The sequence below is a fragment of the Monodelphis domestica genome, chromosome X, assembly GCF_027887165.1.
Source record: "Monodelphis domestica isolate mMonDom1 chromosome X, mMonDom1.pri, whole genome shotgun sequence".
Taxonomy (NCBI): Eukaryota; Metazoa; Chordata; class Mammalia; order Didelphimorphia; family Didelphidae; genus Monodelphis; species Monodelphis domestica.
The window spans coordinates 30,137,898-30,150,274 of NC_077235.1; the positions used below are offsets into that span (position 1 = coordinate 30,137,898).

The 12,377-nt window shown below is 39.4% G+C and overlaps 1 protein-coding gene across 12 annotated transcripts in view; it reads left to right on the plus strand.

Moving 5' to 3' along the window:
• The window catches only part of LOC100019824 (fibronectin type-III domain-containing protein 3a-like), an 80,343-nt gene that overhangs the window by 40,920 nt on the left and 27,046 nt on the right, over positions 1 to 12,377 (plus strand). For all 12 annotated transcript variants that reach the window (XM_007507462.3, XM_007507461.3, XM_056808847.1 and 9 more), the window contains exons 7-10: positions 4,323 to 4,378; positions 7,444 to 7,595; positions 8,624 to 8,683; positions 9,011 to 9,149. In XM_007507462.3, coding sequence (XP_007507524.1) covers positions 4,323 to 4,378; positions 7,444 to 7,595; positions 8,624 to 8,683; positions 9,011 to 9,149 — 407 coding nt within the window. The remainder of the gene's footprint in view (positions 1 to 4,322; positions 4,379 to 7,443; positions 7,596 to 8,623; positions 8,684 to 9,010; positions 9,150 to 12,377) is intronic.

The following is a 12,377-nucleotide window of genomic DNA, read 5'->3' on the forward strand; positions in this document are numbered from 1 at the left end:
AAGCTGATAAAGAAAATCTGTTTCCAGAATGAACAAGCAGCCTTATGAGATGAGACTGCTAGTTGGTGTAGTGTCAGATCCAAAGTCAGGAAAACCTGAATTCAAATCCCACCTCAGATACTTACCAGCTAGGTAACCTTGTGAAAATCACTACCTCTCTCAGCCTCAGTTTTCTCATCTATAAAATGGAGATAACAGCAGTGCCTATGTCCCAGTGTTGCTGTGAAAATCAGATGAAATAATCTAAGTAAAGCACTTTGCTAACCTTAAAATGCTCTACAAATGCTAGCAGTTATATTCTCTTAGGCAGTGCAGACAGACAGTGAGCTGGTCCCAGAATTGAAGAAATGAGCTGGAGTCCTTTCAAGAATCTGTGTAGCTCTTTCAGTGATTCCAAGCTGTTCCCTGCCATCAAAACCTGTCTTTCAAAGAGCAGTATTCTTCTGCAAATTTGGAAATGCTGTAATCACTAAAAAGTCAGATTTGCAGGTGACCAAGAGGGCAATGGAAAGGTCCATGGCAAATGTAAAGTTACTTAGAACTAAAGTCCTGAGTGGGAGAAATGGTGTAAAAGAAATCAAGAGCACACGTGTCTGGGAAAAGAGATCAGACAGACATGTAGCAAGAGTAAAGGATGGCAGATGGCTACCCAGAGAGCCACAAAATATTCCAACCCCCAACACATTAGGTAAAGCTTTTGTGGAGGGCTCATCAAAAGATGGATGAAATCTAGAATGCCACCGGCTAAGAATGTATCGTTGTTCTATGTCCAGATTAAAAAGTACTCACGTTGGTGAGATCAATGCATGTCATATCTTGATGGCAGAAGTGTCATTAATGGTCATCAACTTTATTGTAGTACAACAATATTTTCATTAAAAAAGAATTCTCAATTAATCTTTTTTTCTACCTAATTTTTAAAAGATTGAAATGATCTAAGAGAAACTGTTTTCAAGATAGTTGTTTTGTTTTTTGTTTTTAATTTCTTACTTTATGTCTTAGTAACAACTTAAGACAGAAGGGTAAGGGGCTAACTAAGCAAACCAGGTTAAGTGACTTGCCCAGGGTCACACAGCTAGGAGGGATCTGAAACCAGATTTGAACCCAAGTCTTCCCAACTCCAGGCCTGATGTTCTATCCACTGTATCACCTGGCTGCCCCTAGAGAGTTACTTTAAAAGTCTTTTTCTAGGATTAATAGACATTCAGTCAAATTTTATACCTTTCTACAATACTGTAGATTATTGGTGTTCCAGCAGACCTGTATTTAAAGGTATGTTGATATACTGTACTTACAAAGAGAAGAAAGCTTATTATTAGAGTAGAGAAATATTTTCAACTAGAATTGAAAGAAAAATGATTTGCTGGTCATTTTTCAGTTAACCTTCTCCCCTATGGCTTGGTTAATTGAAGTTTTTTTTTTTATAAGATGTGAAAACTGACCACTAATCTTATACCTTTTCAAAAGGCAAAGAAATGTAGAGGGGGAAATTGCATTGTAGAATGGGATACTTGGGGCCTTGTATGACTATGCTTCGAGCACTTCTTGAAAGTATTTTGTTTGTAGAATAACGTAGGATGATAACCAGTGGGAACTAACGTCAAGTTGCTTCTAAAGAACCTCCCTCCACAACCTCCCAGGGAATATAGTCCTAGTTTCAGCATAACTGATCAACAGCCCCTCAGCAGGTCTAGAAGTAGAATCAGGTTAGAAACAAAGAACCAAAGAGGGAAGGGGCAGGGTTCAAACACTCCATTTTCAACAGTTTAAAAGAGAAAATATTAAAGAAGAAAAAAGGTATGCGAGGGAGAACCTAGCCCAAAATGCATTTCAAACATCTAAGGTAATTCAGCTCTAAATGTTTTGTAAATATCTTTTGTATTTTGTTGAAAAGTTCAAAATGTTTCCTAAATATTGACTGTCCAGTGAGCAGCATGGTAGAGTTTACTGAAAAGATCACTGGATCAAGAGATCTCGGTTTTATTTGAGTGACCCTCTCTGAGCTGGAGGCAGGTCACCTGTAAAGTAAGAGAGCTTGATACTAGTTCATGCTATTGATGCTCTGCTGCCCTGAAACAGATCAATTTGGTGGTCCGCTTTGTAGAGACCTAATGGGCAGGTCCCACCTTTCAGCTACTCTAGCCCTGTGAGAGTTATCAGGCACTCTGAGAATAGAGAACAGGAATGGTGTGACTAGGTCTGCGCCTCATCTCTCTGGATGTCTTCCTCTTTGCCCAAAGTGTTCATACACACTCCACTCTAATAGCAGTGCACCCAGGAGAATTCTAAATAGCTCGGTGAAGAGGAGAGGGACAGGACAAGGATCCTCCTCATGAGAATCAGAGAGAAGTGAGTCCTTGCTAGATACCGACATATCGAGACACAGGAAAGTAAAAACTGCATGGGTGAGGCATATAGGTGACCGTGTAGAGTTCTGGAAGGCACCACAGTGGGCTTCTCAGGGTTCTCTGCATCCTCTAAGTCATCTTCTCTAAGGATGCTATAGTGGAAAGCAAGCACTAGGTGCATTTCCATCACTGATCGCTTGAAAATAAAGCAACTGACCTTTTGGGCCACTTGTCCTGTATCACCAAAGGAAGTAAGAACTAAGCTGAAGGGTGTTGTGTGGGAGGTGAGGCTTTGAGATTGGGATCGTACAGAAAATGGCATATCAGCCAGCCATGTGGCAGGCCTGTCAGAGTAGGACCTCAAGTCGTGGCTTATGGTGCTAGAAGGGATTAGTAGGAGTACCGGGCTTGGTGACAGAGAGGTTAGTGGTCCCTTCAGTGTCTAACCTTTGCCTAATTCTAGTAAGAACTCTGATGGGCTTTCTGCTTTTGTTTGATGGAAGCTTTTAACACTTTGACAGTATAAAGTTACAGCTATTGACTAGTGTGTTGAGTATTTTCTTTTTCCTTTTTGACCGAGGGAGTGGGAGGGAAGACCTTATAGAAAGTGACCATAAAAAAGAGAACACTCACATAGCTATTTTCTGTGACAGTCACCCTTATTCTGAGGATGGGTCAGTAGCTACCAAAAGAGCAACTTGTAGTCTAGATGGAGCTTTTCTTTGGTCTCTGGGGAGTGTGCCCAGACGAGATCTCAAAATGTTTATTCATGGCATAGATTTCAAAACACTTTAATACTGTCCACAACTATGCCTCTTTCTGTCTCTGGGTTAAAGTAGAAGCATTTCCCTCAGGAGACAGAAAATCAAAATACTCATATTTTGCCTAGGTTCTTCCTGTCAGATCATAGGATCATTTTTGAGCCCTTCGGGAATAGCACATATTCTATCTAGGCTACCCAAAGCTGAATGAGCACCTTTTTCCTTTAATTTAATTCCTTTATAGAGGACATGAAGACTGCCTTGTTAACACTTTGAAAAGTTCAGCAGACTTTTCCAACATAGTCTACCCTGGAGATTTTCCAGTGCTTTCTGAAATAAAAAAATTAACCACATCATTGTCCATTTTCATTTACTCTTAACCAACTGGGGCCTTGCATTTCATTCGTGCAAATTGGATGACTCTTTTGATAGCATAAGAAGTCCCTCCTGCAATAATCCTAATAGAAACAGGTAATTTAGGAGGTTACAGGTGTGCTGCCTTGGCTTTAAAAAGCAAACCACTAATACCACCCAGAAAAACAGGCCTGCCCCTGGAGTGCAGCTTCAACATTCCTGGATTTTTATCTTCAATATGGTGGATTTGTGTGCTTAGTTTTATTGAAAGAAAGTGCTATTGGAGAAATGAATGGCAACATTCACACAGCCTAAAAAAGTACTCTGGGGACTTAGGGTTTTTTCTTCTGGATTTTGTTTTTGGTGTTTACAATCCATAAACCTCAAATCCTCTGATTTACGTTTCTTTTTATACTATATCTCCCTTAAAACTGAACCTGTGTGGCGTATACCACCAATATGAATAGAACTCACTATTGGAAATTAACCAAGCCTAATGAAGGCTAATAAGAAACAGACATGTTTTAATTTGACAGTTTATCTTCATATAAAGGTTTTTTGCTCAACTAAAGTTAATTAGAAGAGATGCTCGCATTGGAAAACCATGCCCCTTTGTGTAGCATGTATTAGAAATGGTTTCCACAACATTATTCATTTAGGGGAGCTTTTGGCTTTTTAGATTCTATGCTATTATACGTCAGGTTAGGAGTCTGACTGGCAATTAGATGATTAATAAAAAGCCCTTTGGTGAAGAGCTCCTAATGAATCTGATTCCATCTTGTGGTTATAATTAGGTAATACACAAGTATCTGTTTTTTTCCTTGTAACAATTTATTTGTGTGTGTGTGTTTTTTCCTAGAACCTGAAAAAGAAATTAAAGAGTTGCAGGACCTCTTTAGCACTGGAAAACCTATAGTAAGTAATGCTAAATAGTCTCTCCAGACTTTTCATTCATTTTTTAAATTGCTTTTGACAAACATGGGATCCAATCATGCTTTTTCTCCATCGGTGTAATACAAAAAAATGTAGTCATGTGCTAAAGCAAGGGTTCATTGTTTATTCTTTAATGAAGCTATTTCGGGTCTACTGTATAGCAAGGTTGCATTGATGTAGTAGAAAACAATCCTGCATTTGGGGTCAGAAGGAAGACCTGACTTTAAGGCCTCACTTTGGCCCTTACTAGCTGTGGAAGTCAAGCATCTTCCCCAAACCTCAACTTCCTCAGCCATGAAAAGCAGATGCCTTATCTTGTACCTCACAGTTTTATGGTGAAGGAGTCACTTTGCAAATTGGAAAGCATTTTATAAATGAGATATCATCATGCCTAGAACTGGATAACAGAGAGATTCTACCTCCAGTCATCTGATGTTCCAAATAAGAGGGAGATAAGCCTGTGTTTTCACTGGTATAGGGCACTCCCAAGGGAGGAAACTCCATGTATCCAATGCAGGTCAGTCCCTTTTCTACAACTTACAGATTCAGAGAATTGCCTAGAATCCTGAGCGTTTGATTAAGTGACTTGCCCAGGGTCACACAGCAAGTACCTATGGGTGAGAGGGGGACTCAAGCCCAGGTCTTCCTGGCTTTGAGGCCAGCCCTCTATCCACTATGCCACACTGCTTCTCTGTGATCTAAAGAAGAAAAAAACATTTGACTTGAATTGAGTGAGAAACAAAAATCTTCAAGAATTAATTCAGAACAATGCCAAAGCTTTCCCTCACCAGACTACTGAATTTTAAATGTTTTCCCTAACATTTTATGGGTTGCATTAGAGAAAGGTTGACTTTCCACCTATGGAAAGGAGTTGCTCCATTTCTAATAGATTCCCAAATGTTCGGATATATCGGAACAGTATATTTACTGTGACTTGGAGCAAATCACTTGAAATTAGTACCTTAATTTCCTCCTAATGACCTAGTCCCCTCAAAAAAGTACACTTAAAGTATTCTGTGATCACTTATCAAAGCACTATTTAAATGCTAAATAGTAATCATACTAATGCCTTGTTAGAAATGATCTAAAGTGATGAAATACAGTACTCCAATTTAAATGGATAATGACTCTAAATTAGTGCCCAAATTAATCTAGAAAAAAAGTTTACCATAAATACACCTTCCTGCTTTGCATATAGAGGCATGTTTGGCTTTTGACTAGAGCATTTTATTTCTCTCTCGAATTACACAGTAGATGAGTTTTATTTGGAATGAAGTCAGCTTTTTCAATCATTCAGCTGTGCCTGATGCTGGGGATATGCCGAGTACAAAGAATAAAACAATCCCTACTCTCATTTAGCTTACATTCCAATGGGGGAGACAACGAGTCCCTGTAAAAATATATTCAGCGTAAGTAGAAAGTGGAAAAAACAAATAGATCCAAGGTAGTTAAATACAAGATGGTCTGGGAGAGATGGGGCACCAGTGGCTTAGGGGGATCAAGAAAGCGTGCCTGAGCTGCGTCTTACAAGAAGAGAGCCACTCTCTAGGAGGCAGAGGTGAGAGCCAATGCAAAGACACTGAGATGGGAGTGTCATATGTGAAGAGCAAAGAGAAGGCTGGGTTGGCTTGATGGTAGAGTACAGGAAAGCTGGTAACGAAACTGGAAAGAAAGGCTGAAGCTAGGTTGTTTAGAATTCGAAAAGCTAAACAGAGGAGTATATATTTTATCCTGAAAGCAACAGGAAACCAAGAGAGGGAGTTGATTACATAGGGGGCTTACATGGTCAGATCTGCACCTAAGGAAAATGCCTGGCACAGTGTGTAGGATGGGCTCGAGTAGGGAGAGGCTTGAGCCAGAGACCAATTAGGAGGCCACTGAAATAAAATAGACGAGAGGTGACAAGGGTCTGAACTAAGGTGGTGGTGAGGGAAAAGAGAAAAGGGGCCATATGCCAGAGATGTTTCGAGGATAGAAATGGCAAGATCTGGCAACTGACTGGACATGTAGGGTAAGGAAGAGTAAAGAGGCCAGAAGAACAGGGAGATTGAAAACTAGAAGGCTGCAAGGATGGTGAGGCCTCTGACAAAAATAGGGGAGTAGAGAAGAGGGGAGTGTTTAGGGAAATCGAATGAGTTGACTTTTAGACCTGTTAGACATGTCTCTGGAGTATCCAGGTGGAAATGTCCAATAAGGTGATATGGTGACGAAACTCAAGGGAGTCTAGAGAAGGAGTACAGAGGGAGGGAGGGCAGTGGTCACAGGAGAGAACTACAGGGAATACCCACAACTGGAGGTAGAAGGTGGATCATGAGCTAGCAAAGCAGACTAAGAAGGCTAGGTCAAACAGATGGGGGGGGGGGGCAGGGTTCTTTTTTTAATGAGTTAATCATTTCATTCCAGTCTGTATAACAATAAGCCTTTGTAAGAAAGTTCTCTCAGAATACAAGTTTGCAGAAAATAAAGAAGTGATTTCATATCCCTAAAGATTCTAAAGAGTTTTATAACAAGCACAATCATCCCTCACCACAGTTTCTTGGCAGTGTCAAGGAAGCATCCTAGAATGAGGGAGAAATTAGGGGGTTTGAAGGAAGGACTCAGGTTGGATTGAGCTGATATTGCAAGCCACAGGCATTTCCCCACCAAGCTGGGCTGCTGTGTGCATCCCCCACCTTCTGGCCGTCCTGCAGAACTAACTGCCCATGTGATTACGAAAAATTAATAAGAAAGTCATTTACGCTGGATAAAAGGGTTTCAACTTTCTTCTCTCTCAAATTGAGGCCATTGGACTAAATGATCTCTTTTTTCATACTGTATCTCTCTTCTCTTCCCCAGTGGAAATTCCAAGAAAGCAGGGACCCTAGATTGTTTTGGTCTTTGAATCCCCGGCATCTAACCTAACACAGCACAAGGTGTTTCATAGGTTAGAAGAGAAAATAAAGGAATCTGAAAGTGAAAGAATATATGGCAAAGGAAGGCCTTTCTCATATTTTTCTGTAAGAAACAGAACCCTTATTTTCATTCCCAATTTTCATGATTTCTATTAGGTTTCTAATATTCAAGCAAGATCAGCTGTCCTCTCGTGGAGTCATCTAGTCAGCTCTCCGAATGAAGAAAAGGCCAGCCGTCCAGTATCATTTACATTTGAAGTGGCACTCTCCAACTGTGGTAAAAGTGGCAAATTTAAAACTATTTACATGTAAGTCTGCCTCTTTTTTCAGATTTCTGTCACTCTAGGTCTACTAACATTTTACCCAATGATCAAAGTAGTGAATGGATTTCATGATACCGTCTAAAACTTAATTTATTTGAATTTCTCATGTTGATTTGATGAGAAAACTTGAATAGGGTTGTCCCTTTAGTTGGTAAGAGAGCTGAGGTGTTGTTGTAATTAGTGGTTGACATTTTAAAACTTTTAGATTTTCAAATAGAAACTTCTGAGGGGACTAGAGGTAAGAGAGTTTTCAGTTAAATTTGTTTTTTTGAAATCTTACACAAATTGGCATCGTGCACTTTTTTAAACCCCATGATAAAGTCGATCCCCCCCCCCCCATGATACCTTATAAAAAGAAACTTCTACAAAGATACTGTTTTAGTTAAGCAGTATTTATCCAGCTACTATTCTAACTGCCCTCTTAGCTCAGCTCAGTGGAAGCAAGAGCAATTTCGGCATCTGGAATTAGCAACCTTGTCATTCCTCTTCCTGCCCAGAAAACAGAGTAGCAGGGCCAGCCTGTGGGCATCAAGAGGTCAGGAACCAGAGCTGAACCCAGTGACACACACCTTTGGGCACACAGTGCTAACAGAAAAGAGGATCAACTGTACAATCCATTTTATTGACTGTAGTAGAGAGGCATATATCCCAGGAAGACAGTTCTGTGGCTCCTTTAAAACACACTCGATATTTTTTGAGGCTTCACATCAAAATAATTTTCAATAAAGTGGGTAACTAGAAATCTAATATTATGAGAAGATTTCACATTGCCACTCCAAATGGTAACATTTTAATTTTGTAAAGCCGTATTAACTTGACCTTGGTATGCAAATGAAGGATTTTGCATTATTACTAAAATTGTTTTCTGCATGTTTACAGTATGGGTTAATTGCCCTAAAAACATCAGTGGTTGGTGTGCTTACTTGGAATAAAATTTAACATAAGCAATCAGGATTAGCTATTTGGCTTTTTTAATCTGTTGAAGGTCTCATAAGCAATTTTAATTTTCACAGCGGGGATGAAGTGACAGTTAGCCTACCTGATCTCCAGCCAGCAACCGACTATCACGTAAGGTAGGTAAACATGCCTCCTTGTCTGCCATAGCTATTCACTAGTGTCAGCCCTGCCTTTCCTGGAAAAGGGACTCTTCTCCAAATGATGCGATGGCATGACAACTTGTTTCTTCCTGAGTAGAGGCATGACAGGGAAGCAGGGGAGCTTTCAGCTTTTGGACCCACCCCGATGGCTATATTAGTGTCAACCTCATAGAGTTAAGTCGTACAAGTTCCAAAGGGCATAGTTTCTTACAGTTTTTTTCCAGCTCTGGGATTAGAAGAAATTCAATAATGTCAGTTAAAATGTCTGTAAAGCTTATTAGTAATATGTGTGTGTGTGTTTAGAGTTTCAGCAACATACAGCTCTATAGAAGAATCAACTTCTGAAGTGATTAGTTTTACAACAGAGAGTTGTGAACCAGACCGTCCTGCTGTACCTAAGCTAGTCAACCGAACCAAGAACAGCCTGATTTTACAGTGGAAGGTAGGAGACTTCTGTTGCCTTGAGAGAAGTTTTAGTATTTTGTTGGTGTTTCTTGAATCTGAAATGTGACTCATAGTTTGGTCCCTGAAACATCTTTCTGGGTCAGTGAAAAAAAATTTTTTTAATTAATAGAGAAGCAGCTAGGTGGACCCTGGGCAAGTCACAACCCCAGTCACCTCGCCCTTACTGCTCTTCTGCCTTGGAACCAATTCTTAGTTTTAATTCTGAGGCAGAAGGTAAGGATTTTTTAAAAAGGCACAGAAAAGAATGGAAAACCAAAAAGAATTGTAGACAAATTGGACAGCTTTGAAAGTTACACACTGGATTTATTATATATTTAAAAGAAAAGCAAGATGTATATTACAGAGACCCACAGTTTCATGTATACCCCTGTTATAAATGCCCATTTAGTGTTTTAAATTCAAAATAAACAACATTTAAATGTGTCAGGTAGAACTAGAGAAAGACAAAGGATACACACTAGGGGCACAACAAAGAAGCCTTTATAACATCCTTTTCATAAAAATTATAATAATTGACCTTTATATGGTCTTTACAATCTGAAAATAACTTTATATACATTAGCTAATTTTTTTATAAATGCATAATATTATAAAGATGGCTCAAAAAAAGATGGTTCAAAGCTACTGGCAGACAGTTAATGTGTCAGACTTTCAAAAGCAAGAGCACACTTTCCAAACACTTCCTAGGATATGTGCAGAAGAATGCTTTTCATTGGCTCTTCTAACAAGTTCTGTTCCTTCTCTAAAAATCATCTCAATTTCTTCCTAGTTCCTCCCTCCCTCTCATTTCTCCCTTCTGTCTCCCCCATCCCCTATATAATGTCTTATATAAGCAGAGGCATGAATGAAAGTCTTACCTGTGTATAAAACCATGTTTATTTCTCTATAAAATGTACAAATGCCTTAATATTTATTAACATGTTATGGGGCAGCTACGTGGCTCAGTGGATAGAGTGCCAGACCCGGTGTTGAGAGGACCTGGACTCAAATCTGACCTCAGATACTTCCTAGCTGTGTGTCCCTGGGCAAGTCACTTAACTTTGTTTGCCTTGCCCTGGCCCTTCTGTCTTGGGATTGATACTAAGGCAGAAAGTAAAGGTTATTATAAACAAATTGACAAAAACATGTTATTCCACTTTTCTTGACCTCTGAGGGCATCTACAAGTTTATTAATATGGGTATCCCCTCCATTAGTGCAGATCACAGCCTCTCCATGCCTTATTCTGTGCCATTCTGGGCCATGCTCTACCAATACAGATTCACGTTCTCTTTTATCTCTTTTGGAGGAACCATCCAATGTGTTGGAGGCCTTCTTTTAGCTTGTGTTGCTTTTGTTTTATACACTTTGTGGAGAACAGTAGAGCACTCCGGCTGCCTGGTCCTTTTTTCCTGATCACACATTTCCCCAGTAATATTCCTTATACCCTATCTTGAGCATAGGTCACCCACTAGAAATGGGCCACAGCCTACTTCTCTATAGCCTCTATGTATCTCTTCAATGCTTTTTGGATTGCTCACAACTTTGATTCCTCTCCCCTTAATAACTCACTCTGATCTCGACTTGTTTCCTATCCCAGGTAAACGTGCTGATGTACTAACTCAATGAACTGGTTGTCCAACTGTATGGCATAGAACGGACTACAGTTCTTTTTCATGCATTATTGTTTTTCTCTGTAAATTGTTGGGCTGTCTCTTGCCAGATCTCATTGTGGAAACCCCATGAATACTCTGGGGCTTGATGCAGTCAGCACAATATTATCCCCAAACAGAACCACCTGGAAGACTATTGCATTCTTTTGAGAGCCACAATAATGTAATAACATCTTAGCGTTCTTCTATTTTTTAGCACAAATCCACCTGGTTTGCCTTTTGAATGTTTAAGCTGCCTTGTCTCAGCAGGCTAATCAATCATTAGAGCCCTTTGAATGTATTCAATTTACTGAAGGATTTCTGCCTAATTTGATTCTTTTCAGATTATTAGATTCTTCTTTGCTTAGTCCAGGAGACAAGTATTACACAACATGTTTTGCCAGGAACTCTACCCAAACGGTTAATCCCCCTCTTTAACAGATGATAAAATTAGACTTATTGGATGATTGACCTTTTTGAAAAATTCTGTGCCATGTCAAGGAAGGGCTCATTTTGACAGCTTCAGTTAATTTTCCTTTATTCCCAACAGATTCTCCCCAAGAGCTTCTTGGTGCTGGCCACATCATAACTCAATTAATGTTAGAGAAAGGAGGAGGTTATTAGAGGCTTATTAAGTGGGATGAGTCACGTAGAAGTGTGAACAGCTTGTTCTTCTCAGTGCTTACCACCCATCACCTTGCATTTTGCTTTTACATCATCCTTTTACCCTTTGAAAACAAAATAGAAGGGAAAACAATATTCGCATTTATCTTTCCCTGTTCACCTTCTCACAGACCTGAATGTACTTTTTAAAATGAATGTGAGTGGGCTCAGGTGGAGGTGTTAACTATGTTAATGAAGACTACAGGCTGGTATTAAATAACTGCTTATTGATTCCCTTTCTGAAGTATTAAAGGAAAACTGAAAATCCACACTATCTATCCCAGAATGAGTGACGACCTTTCCTCCATGCTGTCAGCTGAACTTGTTTAAATTAAGATCTCTACCTAATTTATTAATTAAGTTTGATAATAATAATAAGAGCAGCGTGCTACGTGCTGGAGGAATTACAAAGCCTGCCTCATAGATTTTACAGTCCAGTAGGCAGCATTATATAGAATATTACATATTAATGCATTAAATAAGAATTTTTTTAAAAACGAAGCCCTCTATATGCCTATATGGCATCTGAAAGCAAAGGTTACTACTAAGTGAGGGGATCAGGAAAAGGTATTCTTTTTCTACTTTCTTTTCAACCTAACTAGTACTTTTCACTTCACTGTTGGAGTGATGAACAAAAATATCCTCCAGTTAGGGTGACAGTAAACAGGAGCATGTTGTATACATATAGGTATTTTATCTTTATAGAATTTTGCTTTTTTTAAAAGTACACATCAATGTAAACAGATTAATAAATATCATACATTTACCTCTCAACACTCTGAGACTCTAAATTCCAGAGAGGGGGCTAATCTGCTTTGGTACGGGGAAGTTTCCTCATCTGGGAGGTCCCTATACCAAGAAAATCATTGGTCCAGGCTCTATCCCTATGTGTGTGAATCTTTTGTTTATTAGA